The sequence below is a fragment of the Amia ocellicauda genome, chromosome 9 (assembly GCF_036373705.1).
Source record: "Amia ocellicauda isolate fAmiCal2 chromosome 9, fAmiCal2.hap1, whole genome shotgun sequence".
NCBI classification, from domain to species: Eukaryota; Metazoa; Chordata; class Actinopteri; order Amiiformes; family Amiidae; genus Amia; species Amia ocellicauda.
The window spans coordinates 4150066-4168265 of record NC_089858.1 but is presented as its reverse complement, the minus strand read 5'-3'; the positions used below and the strand labels follow the sequence as shown (position 1 = coordinate 4168265).

At 43.1% G+C, this 18200-nt stretch overlaps 1 protein-coding gene across 2 annotated transcripts in view; it reads left to right on the top strand.

Moving 5' to 3' along the window:
• dab2ipb (DAB2 interacting protein b) overlaps window positions 1-18200 on the top strand; it is a 174496-nt gene that overhangs the window by 33127 nt on the left and 123169 nt on the right. For both annotated transcript variants that reach the window (XM_066712743.1, XM_066712742.1), the window contains exon 3: window positions 16674-16792. In XM_066712743.1, coding sequence (XP_066568840.1) covers window positions 16674-16792 — 119 coding nt within the window. The remainder of the gene's footprint in view (window positions 1-16673; window positions 16793-18200) is intronic.

The following is an 18200-nucleotide window of genomic DNA, read 5'->3' as shown; positions in this document are numbered from 1 at the left end:
TGTGAGAAAAAAGAAAAGAGATCAAATTACTAAGCAGTTCAGTACACCGGGCTGCTGTTTTTTGTTTTCTGTATAAACGTGGTATTGAATTTCACCTTTCCATCCTCTGTTTTGCACACCACCTCACACCTGGTTTCTCGCTTTTGGGAAGAGACCGAAAAACAGATAATTGTAACCTGCGAAAACAGACATGCTGTACATTTGTATGGAAGATGCACATACACACACAAAAAAGTGTGTGGTCAGTCTGCTTTGTCTACCTGCTGAGGTGTGCAATAACTTACAGGACCAGTGTGTGTGTCATTTGCTTCACTTTCTCTATTTAGGCTAATCATCTAGACAATACAGTAAGGGTTAAAGATAAACTTACTTCACATCTATGTGGTTTCTGGCTAGATTTGCACCCTAAATATAATATTTTTCACTGCTGCAAAAGACATGTTAATGTTGGTTTGGCCACAGCTAGGCCTCAGAAGACCATGCCAAACTAAACCAATCAAAATGCCCAGTCAGCCCTGCAGTGTAGTCTTGGCTTTGCTGGTGCAGAGATATCACTCAGGACTTCCAAGACTCCTCCGAGCCGAGCGCATCGTACAGCAGATCTCTCATAATTAAATTAGAGGGCGGAATACCAGTAACAATTTAAACCCTTCCCAAATGGAAGATGTGAGCACATTTTCATGGATCTCAGCCCAGTTTTGTGCACTGGTGGTCAGGTTTTGCTCTCCCAGTGGGAAGGAAATGAGCTATTATCAACCTGTAAAAATGTGTTTAGATACTCGTGGGCAATCTTGTAATGTTCGGCCGCTATTTGATAGAGCACATTTGCTAAGCCCCCTCTCTTGTAAATTGCAATTCAATCACTGGCACCAAAACTACTCTCTTAAACCTTTTACACAGAGAGATGGCTTAAGTTGCAGAAGCTATTTTAATATGCATAGATACATAATCAAGCATATAAATCTGTGATTATCTTCTTTTTGGACTGTCCTGTGCTACTGGGATGATGAATTATTAATTTAACTTCATGTTTTTTAACAAGGGTAGGGCTTAATTTCCTGGGTTTAATTTGGTGTGGGTTTGTTGTGTGTTTTGGGACACAATTCTACTGTGATCATACCAGAGGGTATTTAAATGAGCTTCGAAACGAAAAACAAAGTGAGGGAAAACTTAAGTGTTATTATGAAATGCCAAATCTTCTTCCTGGGGTTGATCAGAGTTTTTGTCCCTTTTTGTGTGCGTCAGAGAATCCAGGCTAATTCTCTTATTCTGTGTTCAGTGATTTATTTTCACTAAAAGCTGCATCTCATTACCTGTTCTGCCCAACCTATTCTTACAGATGGCAACAACAACAACTATTCATCTTGCAACCTTCCGTTCATCACTTAGACATGAAGAAACATCGGTTTATACCAAAGTTAAATATCCATTTGAAAGTAAAACCGAACAGTGGGCATGTTTTAGTGCCTTTTTGATTCAGTTACTTCCATGAAACAATAAGACCTGATTATACAACTGTGCGTTGAATTACCATGGCTTTGAGGAAAGAAATACAATTCAGTAATTTATCTGTGTATCTGTAAATACCCTTTACCATGTATTCTGCAAGGTAAAATGAAAAGTCAAGGTTTCACTTAATAGTCCAGGAAATCCAGAACTCATAAAGGAAAATAGCTAGTACTCAGTGGTGTCCAAGTTCTTGTGTGTTTAATTCCTGCCCAGGACTGAACTTGTTGCTGATCTCATTTGCACATCAGTTATCTCAATGTCAAAGGAAATGGGAAAGATGTTTTCTAGATGCTGATTTGATTGGGGGGGGGGGGGGGTTGTACTGTGTTCAGGCAAGGAAGCAAATATGAAACTTCAATATCGCTTGAAAGAACAACAGAGAGAGGGTTCAGGTTACATTAAACAAAGTTTTTCAGCTCCAGGTAGGTAGTGTATGAGAGAAAACCAAGTGGGTTTTTGTAAAAATGTGTAGTGCCTACAGTAAGACTTTAAATTGGTGGAATGTAGGCTTGGGGTTATTTTCTTGCTGCACAAATACCAGATATAGTCAAATCTGGCGTGTGTGTAAAGGGAAGCTATCAATCTTCAGTGTTACAATAGTATCCTCAGGACAACTGGTGGATGCAGGGTTTGTTTTTCAGCTTCTCTTCCTTATGAAGAGTTGGCTGCAGCTACACAAGCATCACATTGTACGTCTTCCTTGCAGCTAAGGTCATTCACCTTCATTCACCCATTTGTTAATATTGTTGTTTTCCGTAATGTGGACAAACTGGCTGCCATCTTTAAAGCTCAGCACATTCCTGTACAGAGATCTCACGGTCTCCTTTCTAACGCCAAAGCACTGCCGCACAGACCTCTGGGAATTGGTCAAGCGAGTCCAAGAGGACAGGAGTCGTAATTCCCCGAAGCGGTTTCAGGTCCAGTACTGGAGAGGAGAGTGAGGATATTGGTATTTTTATCTCCTTTGCATGCCACAGTGGGCAGTTACACAACGACCGAGCTATCGTGAATGATAGGGGTCAGAGGTCACGTCCCATCTCCCCACTCCTCCCTGTTCTACAGCTCTGTCTCTGAAAAGGTCTGCCGATGACCGGTCCCTGAGCTCGGCAAACACAGCTTGGTATCTTGACACACATGTCCAAAACAGAACGCTTCGTAGCAGAAAACTGTCAGGTTTTCTCTTTCTGTTCTCTTTTACCTTTTATTTTATTTTTTATCTGTCTAATATTGACATGCACAGCGGTCCTCCAGGCGCTGCGCCGGATCTGTCAAAGCACCTTTCTCTTTCAAGATATGTTTCAGGTTCAGACCCCAGTTTGTCGAGCTTCCAGGCCGTGCGCGCCTTGTCAGAGATAAAGTTGTGTTTTCGGTTTTGAGTCCAACGGAAATAATAAAAGCTCTGTTCTTTATATCGGGTCCCTGGTTGGATGCCACGGCTCACGCTGAATTAACCAAGCTGATAAGTACTTAGAAGTGGAAAGAAAATGCATCCTATAGCCCAAACCCATCTGGTCTCCAATCCTAGCTACACTACTGTTGGCTTTAGCCTGGAGGTCCCAGGTGGCAGCGCACAATTGGAGCTGCCAGGGAGGGTTGGCCAGAAGTTGTCTGGGCAGTTTCCAGTTGACCGTACACCAGCGACTCGTGTATTTTCTGGGGTGTCTGCAGGTGCGTATTGTCAGCTAGTCCAGCTGCACCGTATCCTCCGAATGATGTGATACCCAGGCTGTGTCCATTGTCGACTTGCGGTCCGCTAATTGGTGGATGGCTTTGCTGAAGCGCCGAGTCACAGCAGAAGACCAAGGTGACTATTCCAGATTGGGAAAAGAAAGATGAACCGGCGCAGTTAGTCCAGGAGTTGGTCATCTTCATCATCCTCCTCTTCATGGGTTTATTTTCCTTCACCTGCGTCATTTTAGTGGTTCCTTAAATCATAATCAAGCGTATGCTGATAATACTCATCATATTGACTTAATAACTCGCCTATGAATACAGTGTTATGTATTTAAAATCTCCAGTTACTTTGAAACACAGTCGAGCTATTAGGGTCACCTATTTCAGAAGACATAACATGTTTTTTGTTTTGTTGTCGTTGTTCAACAGCTGAAGGGACAATTTAGAATAGCCAAACAAATTCAATCCAAAATACAAGGAAAAGCAGAATGTGTACAAACCAGGATTTCTAAAGGGTTCTGTTTGGCACAAACTATGGTCCAATGAAGTGAGTTCCAGTGAAATGGGAACCAGGACAACAAGCCATTTTATCAATTTTATCTGCATAGCTTGGTGTCTTTGAGCAGTCTGTTGTGCTTCTGGTTCAAATCTAACTGTAACAGCATTTCATGAACAGAAACCCATGCACAGCCTTCCCCCTGCTTGCATTAATTGATATGTCCTGGTAATAGTATATAGGAGATCTCTCAAGTGCAAGCACAGATGACTGTAATGTAAGCAGTTTGTCTGTTTTACTGCCATCTGAATTCATTTGCAGGCTACAATATGCATCATTCTGTGACCTAACAAAGCCAGAAATGTACTGTATTATCATTAAATAGTCATTTGTGTGTGTGTGACGTACTTGGTTCTCAACAGGAAACGAATGGACTTTATATCATCCCTGGGAAGGCAGAGAACCCATTGTCAGACGCATTGTTTGGTTCACAGATAGACAGTGATTTTAAATATGAATTGTAATGGTGCATTTATGCTCTTAAAATAGTGTTCAGCAGAATATTGTATTGACTAGTAATATGTCATGACATTTGCAGGCCATTTACTTACCTAACCACATTTTTGAAGATAAACGATTTTAAACAGTAGCTATGAACTATTTATTGTGGTGCAGAAAATATCACTAAATGGATTCTTGTTACTGACAGTGGATACTTCTTTTGTTCTTCTTATCAGATCAGGTTTGTGGTGTTGATTCATACTTAACTGAATCATGTTTTCAATTGGCATGTTCACAATTTTTAAATAGAGGGGCACACAATTAAAAAAAGGAGCATGTTTGGTGTATGATAAAACAGTGTACAAGAACTTGAACCATCTCCTGTATAACACAAATAGTACAATAAGGTTGTAATTATGTGGATTGTACGAGACGCAGGTCCGAACAGAGGAAGGATTTATTGATTTTCTTTATCAGTGGAAGCCACAGTCCAGACAATAAAGTTGAAAATGTATGTTTTTTTTCTACATTCAATGTAATGTTTCTTGCTTAAATTGAAATTCAATACCCTTCTCCAAATACATACTTTATGAACACAACTTTTTTGCCACAATAATATGGTATACATTTAGTTTTTTTTGCGTCTGTCAGATTACTGTATTAAGTAGCAGGATAGGATTGTCTTTAAGCTGATAACACCCAATCACCCTGAACAGACACTGTGGCGTAAAAACAATCCAAAAGCAATTGATGATGATTCTTCTCTCAGGTATTACTTGGACATGTATATGAATTGCATTAAGATACCCAAGATTTAATATATGATTTAATGTATTGTAAGAAGCCACTTTCTACTACTCATCAAATAAACATCAATGGGGTCCAAGTGAGTAAATTGTGATTCACAGGTAGATGTTGTTGATTTTGATTTTGAGCTCTAAGTAAGTGTAATGCATGCCTTGTTTAAAGAAAGACAAAACCGTAATAATTACACCTAATTCAGAGATGTTTTTGTTCGTTAATGTAAGTATGCCAGTCCCTTCTCTCCCTGCTGTAGGAGCTACAATTAGCACCCAGAGTGGCTGAGGAATCAGTGATCGGAAATATTGCACTGGTGACAGTGATGGGTTTTGCTGCAAAGGTGTTGATGTGAGCCATTCTCAGAGCCATTCATCACATGTATTCAGAGACAATCTGTGAATAACTCCACTGGTGGTGGGGGTGAACAGTAATAACTATGTTTAGAGACGGGTCTCTCGTCTTGATTTACTAAGCCTTCTCTTCTCTTTTCCACCTTTCTCATTGGTGTGACGGACACTATCGCCCAACAGGTAGCTTTTCCTGGGATCTGCTTATGTGTCAGCCACCCCTGGAGGTTCAAATATGAATACAGCCATCTCTCTCTCTCTCTCTCTCTCTCTCTCTCTCTGTTAGAAGCTGTTCTCTTCCTCACACTTGGGAAGAGGCAGACTGTGTCACTAAATGAACTTCAAGGCTTGTTATTCCTCTGTCAGTCTCTTATGTTGGCGTGTATGCTCGTAAACAACCACATTCAGCGGCGACAGACACAGCGACCCACACAACTCCTAATTAGGCAGCTCGGTACTACAGTGGGAATGTGTTAAAAAAAGAAGAACAAAAAACAACAGGGATTTCAGCACTGACAATACCAAACATTGTGGTAAATGTACCTTGTTTTTAATTAATTTCCTTCCCAAGTCTAGGCCTATGGGACTATAAGCTGGGAGTGTAATACAGCAGAAGACAATGACATTTTGAATATCACCATCTTAGAAATGTTGTAAAATACAAAAAAATTAAATATGCTCTTTCTTAAAGTGTGGCGGCAGACTTAATTGTAATTATCCACAGGGTTGTGTAATTATTTGAATCAGGGGCAGATTATTCCTTAAACCAGATCCTGGTCAATCTCCACCCAGTTCCCCCAGGAGATATATTCTGGAGAGACTGTGGTCACTGCTCTGAGAAGGAACACCTTGATTTCATTGTGTCTCGATTCGACTCGAAATCCTAGAGGTCCTTAATGATAGCACAGTTTGAAATATGAAGTTGTACGTTGCCCTTCACAATCTGTCTCTTGCAGAGAGAGGCTGTGGCGGTGGCTGTGGCAATTTAGCGCTATGTATAAAATATAAACCTGTTTAGCTTTTTTCTCCATTGCTATGAGATTAACACGACACTTCACTCTGGTGTGCATTGTCAGTGTCATACTTAGACAGAGCTGTCTGTGCCTCCAATCAAAATTGTCCAATTTATCATCATGTACCTGCCTACCTATGCACCATTGTGAGGAAGACCAATATGTTTTAATTAAGTCATTTTACCCAAAGTGGGAGCTCATAGATCGAACTGGTCCTTCTTTTGACCTCAGCAGGATGGAACAGTAGTTTATATGCCTCCTGATTGAATACTAAGACTAATATGCCATCTCCAATGTAGTTGCTGTAAGTGATATGTTAGACTTTATACATCAGACCCGAGTTGTTCCATTTTTCTTTTCAGCTCGTCTAATGGGATCGCTTTGTCCTGCGTTCTGTAAACGTTATCCTTACATGTATATTAAATCCACAACTGCACGTCGAAGATGATGTCAGAGAAACATGTCGCTTGGTTACTTGCTTCTGTTCGAGACGTAAAAGGATTGCTTAAATGGTAATGCACTCAGGGAAAAGTTATTATTAGCATTTTACAGTTTTAATCCATCCCCCTCTCCCGTATGATGTAATGATCTGCTCTTTGGATTATTTCAATTCCCCTGTGAGTGGATTGTGTGTCTGTCCTGAAATGACAGCGTGGAAGACATTACAATGACTCAGGCCTTCTCTGGTCCACAGTGTGTAGAACCTGCAGAATCTGTATCTGTGAAATAAAACTTAACAAAACACATTTTATTTGTGAAATCCAAAGTTGACAGTGCTGTCAAATGAAGCACTTTTGATGCTAAAAATAATAACCTGTAATAATAAACAGGAATCTGTTCCAAGCCTACATGTCTTCTTTTAATGGAGTGCATAACTGATTTTAGATTAGGCTTTCATATCCACGAGCAATTATCCTGCCCTGACTCGCTGCAGCCCAAAAGTAGACACCCGAGTCACGGCACATCAGACCGTGTGGATCCTAATAGAGTGCTACATGGTAACGCTAACCATCATGCACTTTCAGATCGTGTTTGAATAACCTTTCACTTCAGCCTGACAAGCTCCCACTTTGAAGAGGGACCTGTCACTTGTGCCCCTGCAGTGCAATCTGCACACGCATAATTGACTCATTTTGCGATGTTGCTCTAAACAGAAATGAGTGAATGACTGCAAGGAGGAGTTCTCTGAATGTGTTGCTTGCATGATTCGAGTCAGTTGTGGACCAGCTGTACTAAGAAGAGGCTGCAGCACTAATGCAAGGATGTCCATGATGTTTAAACCGAAGACCTTTTTCTTGCATGAGACAAGATAGAACATAAGAAAGTGTCCAATCGAGAGGAGGCCATTCGCCCCACCGTCCTCATCTGGATCCTATCCAGTCTGTTTCTAAATGTTCCCAAATTGTCTCTTCAGCCACATCGCTGGGGAGTTTCTTCAGATTGTGACGCCTCTCTGTGTGAAGAAGTGTCTCCTGTTTTCTGTCTCGAATGCCTTGAAGCCCAATTTCCATTTGTGTCCCCGGGTGCGTGTGTCCCTGCTGATCTGGAAAAGCTCCTCTGGTTTGATGTGGTCGATGCCTTTCATGATTTTGAAGACTTGAATCAAGTCCCCACGTAGTCTCCTCTGTTCCAGGGTGAAAAGGTTCAGGTCCTTCAGTTTCTCAACAGGACATTCCCTTCACTCTACCGTCTACAGCAGTTCTGACAATGATAATTTTGAGTAGTTCGGATATCATTTTATTTATCTACATTTCATCTAACTTTCGAAATGGTAGCTGCAGCCAGGGAGACGGCTCATACAGGGTTGATGATGTCCAGTGGGACACAACGTCATTCTATTACAATGGGGTATTAATGGTGTGGTATCCATAGTACTACAACAGCGTAAATGAACACTACATTCACCAGCCACTTATAGAAAAGCGCAACATATCATTTATTTCAGATACGAGGCCATACAGATCACTTATGAAGTAACCATCCATCCCTGGGAATCATCACGGATAACTTCTGATCTAAATCATTTGGAAGCTTCTGAATTAAGGACGCTGCTTGGGCACTTGCTAACTACATCTGTGAATGATCTGAAGTGAATGAGATGATTTTGGTGCCTGTAAATATGCTGAGTGTGATAAGGTGAAACTGAGGACAATATGGGTGCCACCCACTGGACCCTGAAAGTTTTGGGCAGCCAGCCAGATGGCAAAAAGCTTACTCACCCCTGCTTCTTGGAGAGGAAATGCTTTCCGCAGCCCACCGCACCTGGGCATTTAACACCTCGTGCAGACGTGGCAAGCCAGCAGAATGTGAGAATCCATCTACCTCTGAGATGTGCCTGGTGCCAACACATGAAAAGCATAGGACCGTGTATGACCTCTTATAGTCCTGTCACCAGCGCGTCAGGAAGCTGCAGGATGAAATTGCTACGTCTGTAATTCAGTGATGCACTATTTTAGAGCCACTAGTTTATGCTGTTTTGCTGAGAATTGTTATTATTCTAATATCGCTCTATTTGTTCGCACCCTGCATAGTAAAGAGGGAAATGCTTCATTCAAATTTGAGCAACACCGCGTCCTTAGATGGCACCTTCACTCTCCATCTACACTTCCTCTCCCGTATCGATTCAGACAAGAGAACAATGGCAATCTGGCTCTAATTCTCACAGGAGGGCACGTTCTGCTGCTTTTATTCTTACCTTTTGATGAGAGCAGGTTAAACTGTGTCACGGTGGCTGTAAATGTTAGCACATATAATGAGCCTCGAGACACAAAACCCACACCCATATTTTTGATCACAAACTGGTATAATGCAGTCATGTTTTGTGTTAAGATGGCATTGCTGCACATCATATTGTAGGTGCTGTCTGTGAGCGATGGCACAAAACAGTATCTGCCCATAATGTCGGTATATTGTGTGTGTCTGTATATCAATGCAAAAGTTGTTGGAGAAGCCAAGGAAACGCACCGCAACGCGTGGTTCAAAATGTCAGGTCATCTTCACCTCATCCAGTCAATTCTGCAGCCCTATATAAAGCAGTCCCGCGATGTAGAAGATTCTCTGCCTCTCTGTATTACAAGATAACATGAGAGCAGGGGTTAATAACTTCGCCATCTCTTTCCCAACCTTGGTCTTCAATTACCCAGACTGCCAAGGTTGTGGAGGAGCGCAGCTTGAAATCCTGCCCAGCCCGGCCAACACGGTCCAGTTCCCTGCGTTCAATCTGTGATACTGTCAGTCGTGTGGCTTTGTAACTCTTACTTTCTTTTTCTCACTCTGGCAATTGGCAAGATCTCTCAGAGCAGAGGAAGATAAGATAAGCCTACAATACCCTCAAAACATGGCTGTCTCCAGTGACCCTGAGAATGGGTCACATTTTGGGAACGAATGCTGTATAGTAAAGATCCACAATATCTATCTCACTATGTGTTTTTCTCTGGTTGGTGGATCCCCTCCCCCCGCACTCCCTTGATTGCTTTAATTAAATTATCTCGTCCAATATTCATTAAAAGGAACATAGAAAACATTGATGTCTTGGATTAAGGCCTTTCTGAATGGTTCATTATAGATGACCAATTCTATCTGCCTGTATTAACGGCTTTCACAGTGAAGTGTCTCCCGGAGAACGCTCTGCTTTTGCAGGTGTCTCTTTCGCAATTGCCACTGTGTAAACAGTTCAAATTGCATTTGCTTGAGCGGGAGAAGTCGAGTGAAGGAAGTGAGAGGTACAATGAAACCTGTCAAAGGAAATCACTCCCACTCCCCTGTTCATCCTTCTCCCTGGATTACCAGCGTGCTCGTTAAGGAAACAGTCATGGAAATTTAGTGGAACAATGGGTTCAATTTGGGATACGCGTATTGTCTCACATTTAAGTGTCGGTAATCCCTCCGTTTCTGATTGTCCCACCCAATTAGCGTGAGGCATTTACATTGGTGACACTTTGCATCTGGTTTCTTATTTTCTGCTGTCATCTCAAATTGAGTTGTACTGTTGTAATTATATATTAGAGATTACATGTACGATACTTTGCTCGTGCTCCATATAGATACACCTGGGAAACTAGAAGAATAACTAGCACTAGTTACTGCAGTTAATAACGTATTCTACTCCACTCCACCACGCCATGACATTATCCTGCAGTGTGTTGCTGTGGTTAGGGCTCTGGACTCCTGAGCAGAGCATTATGGGTTAAATCCCAGGTGGGGGACGTTGCTGTTGTACCCTTGAGCAAAGTACTTTACCCAGAATGCTCCAGTACAAACCCTGCTCTATAGATCAGAGATTGTACATAAAAATCATGTGCTACAGCATAACAATTCTTGATACAGGTGTCTGCTAAGAAATATAACATAATCGAGGAGTATAGGCGGATGCCAGCCAAGCCTTCTGTCTGACACTTTGTCTAATGCTGTAAAAACAAAGATGAATCTGGCCCGCGCTGATGAAAGTGTCAATTAGTCCTCTTGTCTCCTGAGTGCGCCTGCGGTGGAAACATCTGCAGAAGCCCGTTATGGAGAAGCGCGTCTCAGACCGCCATCAGACTGTGTCACATCCAGCTTTGGGACCCCTGCAGCGAGCTGTGACGGGCCACACTGTCTCTCATCATTCATCCCTGTCCCCATGGGCCTTCTGATAGATGCCGCTGCGTGGGGAGACGTGCAGCGTTATGGTCCGGAGATCCGTCTTTAACAGTGTGCTGTAAACATAGCCATTCGCCGTGGTGGCCGGCCCACTTCTGCCTGGACACGTTTGTATCCATTCTAGTTCAATCCTGGCACTGGGGTCCCAGTTGGATTTGAAACGGGGTAAGAGATCAGTGTTACAGAACTGGAACTGAGATTGAAAAGCTTCCATTGAGGTGGGATTGGAATTGAACAAGAGGAATTGACACCAACTCTGTGTCCCACTTGGTCAGGCTGCGCTTAACTGTGTCTTCATTCTTGTAAGTCACTTCAAAACTGTCGTGCTCTGGCTCTGTGATTCGTAGATTGTGTGCCATGAGCTCTGTGGAATTGTCTAGTCACCACTATGAAGTACATCAGCAATATAAATGTGTTTTAGACTGTCGCTGGTCAACAAGGAAGAGAAAAATGAATGTATTATTAAATTGTGAATGACCAAGATTCCTTTGTAAACTGGAAGAATGTTATCTTTCTGTCCAATCAATATTAAGTGCGAGTTTATTATTATTAGTTTGAAAATCCATCAGTGTCTCAAAGGAGTTTCCTTGAAGCAGACGATGGCTGTGTGAAGAGCGATTCTTCACACACGAAGACAGCATAAGCATGTGATATCCAGTGTTTAAAAGGTGCCTCATAATTTTCTTTATTTCTAAAGCAGCAGCCCTCATTCAAAGTCAAACTGGAGTGAAGCTGTTCTCAGGAAAGGGACCTGGCGTACTCAGTCAGGGGAGCCAAAACTCGGGATGCAGTTTCTGCACATTCAGTACCTTCTTATGATTCTTCTTGATGTATTGCGTATAACTGCAGCCTGAAGCCGAGGCCTGGATATAACGTCTCTTAGTCAAGTGCCATTCAAACACCTGTGCTGACGATTTATCCTCCTCCCTCGGACACTGACCAATGGAGGCCGGGATTCCTTCTCCGTTTGCTGACTTTGTAAATTAAGCTGTATTTGTCAGTTAAACATATCCCGCGCTCCCCTACGGTCCCAAAACATAACTCTGAACACGAGATGCTTTTTTTCATGTTCCCTGTGGAATATCGGCAAGTAAACTACACCGCATATTGCAGAATCAGTGTTTTTATGTCAATGATTTATGCACATTAGTAGAATAGAAAGACTGTATCAAATGCTGAGATGGAAGGCATCACTGTTACATTTTTCCCCCTCAGAAATTCAGTAGATAAAATGTGTATTTATAACTGCTAAGTAACTCTTTCCCAGTTATTGAGTACTTGTGGTGCTGCCAGTTAACAGCCCATTAAGAGGACCTTTCACAATCAATACTCTGGTATCTCTGGGCTCCATGGAAGAGAGAAAAACAAGCTGAAAGCATGGTCTCTGCTGCTCTTTGTTGCAGCTGGATACAGCTGTTGTGTCTGAGGTGGGCACTTAAACTAGCTCTAACTGGGAAAATGGTAATGTTTCAAAGTGCAATTATGTCTGTCTGGACAAGGAATTTGAAGAGGAATAAAAAGCTAAAGCACTCGTAGTTCTGTTGACGGTTCAGCCAGTGCTGTTTACTGCATCGCTGTGTTTTTCCCTTCCTCCCCCTGTGCTAACCGGGGGTGAGGGAGTCGCCCTTGAGAGGCGCGGTGTCGGAGCCCAATAACCTTCTTTGCTTTTTCTTTCCTTTTCTTTCTGAAAGCAAATGGCATCGTGTTCACACAATCACAGCTCAGCTCTGCGGGGCGAAGCAGCGCAAAGGAAGGCCGAAGACTTCTTCAGATGTACGCAGTTTACAGACGGATCAAACCAATACATCATAGATGTATAATAATCTCTAAAAATAAAACTCTCCACAGCAGCAAATGTTAATTTCTCCAGCGCATTTAAACTATAAGTGAATGTATTGTTTAAAATGATTGAAGTAAATCACTTTTTAAAATTATTATAACTATTAAAATCCAGCCTTCCCTTTAAAATTATTAGTTGTAATATAAAAATTAGGCTAGGCTCCCTGCTAAAGTGTGAAATTAGCTTTCGTGTGATTTGTTGGAAGGTGTTTTATAACATTTTTGTCTAACTGAAGGCCCCATCTTTGCGGGTCTGTGGAGAATGAATATTTCTCAGCCGCAATGTATTGAGGAAGGTAACAGTGCCTCCCCAAACAAATGCTGTCTAATATTTGAATGTATGCCGAAGGTGATTCATTTATTGAACATTGAGTATGTTCACTTATTTTTTTCCATTTATTCTCACTAAAAATAACTCAGTGGGGTCTGACAAGTTTAATTGGCATTAATTAGAGAAATGTACATTTGGTCACGATTATTACTTCTAGATTAGTAATGAGGTCTGCTAAATAAAGGGAACCAACAATGTGAAAACTACATGGGACGAGAATTTAATTTTGGGCCAAATTATTACATTAAAAATTTGATTTAATCCTAATATTATCATTCCACCGCAGTCTAAACTGCAGGTGGCATACAGGTCAGTAAAACTTCAAAGGGATCTTCTCAGTAAAGGCTGGGTACACATCGTTCTGTTTTTCAAAGGCTCAAATACCAGTACAAATTATTTTTTAAAAGGCCAAATTGCTGTGCTTAACAGTGTAAAGCAAAACTGTACAGCAGACTTCAAGCAGTGCTCTTTAATGAACCTCTATGGTTGTTGGCTTTTAACACTCTTCAGAAGTGCGGCCCTGTCATTAAGGATTTAATTTGTGTGCCTCTGCTGCACCGATTATCATAAAACCCCTGAATAGGACAGTACAAAGGCGACCAAAGGAGGAAGAAAAAAGGAACAAAACAAAATCTGCTTTGCTGGCAATATTGATTAGTCAATGAAAATGTCATTTTTTTTTCAATGTCACCTTCTCCTGTCTGCAAATTCAGGGGAACTGATTTCCAGCATCACTCCCTCCCTTCCTTCCTCCACCGCCGTATCTCCGTGGGTTTCGAAGGCCCGCGTTGTGCTCTTCCCACCACACTGTTCACCTCGTCCATTGGGGGACTTGGGGGAGCCTAGTTTAATGGAAACAGTGAAATTGGTGTGGGTCGTTATGGGAGGGACATAAAGGTCTGCATTGAACAGGCAGGTGATTGTATGGTTTTATTTCAGGCAATGATGAGGTGACCTTGTTGGAAGTTAAAACTAAACGCAGACCTTCTGTATGCAACCCGCCTCTCAATCAGCAGTTTGTACCTCTGTAGAGTTGTCTGTCTGTATAGATACACCCACCCAATATATCATTCAACTACTGCCAGTTTCAGTGCCTGTCCCAGACTTGGTTGTATGAAGGGAGATCCTGTCTAGAAGGAAATGTACAGGTCTTGTCGTATGTTTGGATTTGTAGTGCCACTGCGAGGAATCGGCCGCGTATTCTTGCCTGATGCACCTCAACAATAACATTCCTTTCCTATTATCCGATGCAAAGAAGATGCCAGTCAGAAACGTGGCAGCTGTTTTACTAGCATTTTTATAATGCAGGGTGGAGCTGCAGTGCTTACTGGCCAGGGGAACTTCAATTTTTGAAGCACAGGCAAGAACGCCGGGAAACAGTTTTATTAAAGAAGAAGAAAAGTTTGCGGTTCTTATTAAACTTGTTCATCTTATTCCTGTGTAAATGCGGACCAAATTGGTACTAGAGGACTTTAAAGATGAAGGATTACATCGAACGCAACTATATGAATATCATTTCGGAATAACGCTCTTTGTGTGTTGACTTTTATAGTCGTTTACAGTGTACAGTTTCAAAGGAACAAGATGTCTGTTAATCCATGAACAAATACACCGTTTTAAAGTACCGTTCCTAATTCAGAAACTATGAGGAGAATGAGATACTTTGGTATCGCAGCAGAATTAGCCCTGCTACACAGCGTCACAAATCGCATCCACAGCGGCATTTCCATGAAGAATTCTGTCACAAAATAGACTGTAGACTAGACTTCCTAATCCTGATCGGCATTCTTCGGCCTGTGTCTGCTCCCCCCACCACCACGATGATGCTGTGAATGCGAGATACTGTAGGAATTATTTTATTTACGCCCATTGCCACTGGTTCAATTGCTTCAAGGTGGTTTTTGTAAGTACCGTCTAATGCTGGGGTCTGTGTTTGTTGTTGTGGTGGTGGTGGTGGTTTGTTTTAATTTGGTCATCCATGCAGAGCTCACATCCATAATCCTTATTTGTGCATTTGCAGATGTGCAAACGAAGACCTGCCCGTCCCGCGGCCCCTCTCTGTGCGACGGCAGAATCGGGTTAGGGCTATCAATAGCTTCACAGCAGCCATTAGAGAGATTACTTCAAACCGTGGTCTCATTATTAATCTCTTTCCTCTGAGAGAGCCGTGTCGTCGGGCTGCCTTCGCGTTTGGTGCCAGACTGTAGCTGACGAACACATACAGGGCAGAATGTGTCACCTGCCTGATTTTATTTATTTATTTCTGTGTTTATTGAGAGCTTTTCTATTGAGTGGAGAGCTCCCGTCGGGGAGGCATGTATATCTGAATGAGAATGCTTGTCAGAAGAGGGGTATTTTATTCTCCACCCCCCACACCACCCCCGGTATTCAGAGGAAGGACAAATTGTGCCATCCATCACCGCAAAATGAGCACTGGCCTTATCTGCATTATCGGTGACCCCATTTCTTTCTACTTCTCCATTTCACATCTTCCATTTCGTGTTTTTTTTCTTCCATTTTTTTTTCCATTTTCAAAAAAATAAATACATATCTCTGTCCTGTTTTCCTGTCAGCCACTTCCTGACCATTTACTTCTTTCGCTCTGGTGGCCAGCTACTGTGAGGGTATTCGAACAGTCCTGGCCCAGAAAGACCCGGGATGTTGGGTGCCCTTGTAAACAGAAAAAAACTGCAGAAAGATCATGAATGCTCAGATAGATAATGACACGTTTCTGATTACCCCTCTGAGTGGTATCAGTTGAAAATGATCCCTGCCGCAGCCACCGCTCAGGAATGCTGTTCATGTTCAGGCCGCACTATTTGCCCAAAAGGAAACCTGTGTGTCACCAGCAGACCAGGTGACACCAGCCCATCTCCGGCCATCTCCGCGCCGCTCTGCCCAACGCACGGACGGCACCCTTTGGCGGACCTCGGTCGGGAGCTGCAGCTTCCTCTCTCTCCCCACGCCGGGATCCTGTTCCCGGGGAGATCTGGCGCAGTTTTACATGCGATTACAGCCCGTCCGTCTGCGGCTGCTTTAAATAAGATCGCCCTCCTGCGAGCCGACGCGGCGAAATCTCTGCTCTCCCCGAGAACCCGCAGCATGCCGGGCTCGTCTTTTTTTTTTTTTTTTGTCTTTAATGCCAGCCAGTGGTTTCCTTGGTAACTGGGGCTTAGGGGAGTCTCGCGTCGACGCGGTGGCCTCGGCTGCGTGAGCCGCACGAGCAGATGTTGCATGGGGAGGAGGGTGGCAGGGGGGGTCTTTGGAGCTGGGGTTGACAACAATGCAGATCGCTCTGAGCTGTTGCGAATGAAAGCAACCTGAGAGAGAGAGAGAGAGAGAGAGAGAGGGAGGGAGGGAGGGAGAGAGAGAGAGAGGGAGGGGGGGAATAAAAGCGAGAGAGAGGCAGAAAAGACTGTTGTAGCTGTGACTAGTGCTTGGTTTTTTATTTATTTTAAATGCATGTGTATTCATAGGTAGATTTATTTCTTTAAATCCTTCTCTTCGTCCCTACCTCCATACAGGGGTTTTTAAGCAGAAGGCTAAAGGGATCCATCAAAAGGACAAAGAGCCAGCCCAAACTCGACAGAAACAGCAGCTTCCGGCACATTCTCCCTGGCTTCAGGAGCGTGGACAATGAGAGGTAAGACGCACTGGTTTCTACTGGGGCTGTCAGCCCTTTTGCCTCTGGCGGAGGGGGGTTGGTTGTATAGGGACGCCACACGCGTTATCCTGTTGAAGCGCTTAGGATGCCTGTGCTCGCGGAGCACGATACGCTGGGGATAACAGTCGGGGCTGACACACTTTTGAGGTTCATTACAGCGTCCTGGCATTCCTGGCATCTCCTCTCTATTGTAAGGCAAAGGGGAGTAAAGTCATTAGATACGGAGAGGGGCTGGACACGGATGATTCGAAGAGTGAAGCGTTTACTTAAGGGCATCTCGAATGTCGTGGGTCAGAGGTCACAGAGGGCAGGGAATGATCAAAGCACGCGCTCACGTGCCCTTTCCTGGTCATACGCACTGATTGTGAGGGTCTGCCTGCGTTTCCATTCAGTCCCGGTGCAGAAGGAGGATTCTGTCGGCACTGACCCTGATTCTTATAGTATTAAAAACACTTCCTGGGATTATTTATGTAAAGTACAGTGTTTCTATTCCAACCAGACTTAATGCTGCAGATTATAAGAACCATCTTCCTCATTTGGTAGGGTTATTTCAATGAATACAGAATTATAAAATTAAAGCGATGGTCTAAATTTTTCCTCATAGTTGGGTTCCTGAGGTGTTTTCTTGTTTTGTTTTTGTCATCTCAAAGACCTGGCTCCAGTCTTGTCTTTAGTACCCGTTTACACAAGATAGTGTCAAGGGGTGGGAGAGCATGGGTGACACAAGACTTAAATCCTCTGTCTGTGTTCCTAATACTTGACCACCCACAGCAGAGAGCTTCCCTACAAAAGCTCGACACTCAATCTTACTATTAGAATTGTACTTTTATTTCCCGATATAAAACACGGTGTGTTTGTGTGTGTTGTTGTTGTTCAAACCTCATCTGCTCAGCTCCTGCACTCACTCGATCTGCTCAGCACCCTGAACTGCTGGCGCACGGTTTAGGTACGGCACGCTTTCACTTTTGCCCAGTCGTAGCAATGCAGAGGAGTGGGTGTCCAAACAGCTTCCCCACTGCGGGGTAAAGCCGTGGCTGACAAATGAATACCACCATGTCGGCAGACCACCCAGATAACGGATTGGCCCGGCTTGTCTTCAGACCGGTGTGGCCACTGATAAGGAGAAAGGCCAATCGATGCTGTTTACTGCCGGCACCGTGACTGGAGATGTTGAAGAACCTCCTCACATGCGGGAGATTGTTGTTTGCTTCATTTGTTTTGTTGGCACACTAATAATATGTGAGTCCTTCTTATGTGTGTTTATTGTGCGTATACACACTACTTAAAATCAGCATTCTGTCCAATCTGTTGTGGTCCAGAACGCTCTCAAGGAAAACAGTGGACACCAGGGAAAAGAGTGTGGGAGAAATGGCCATTTTTTAAATAT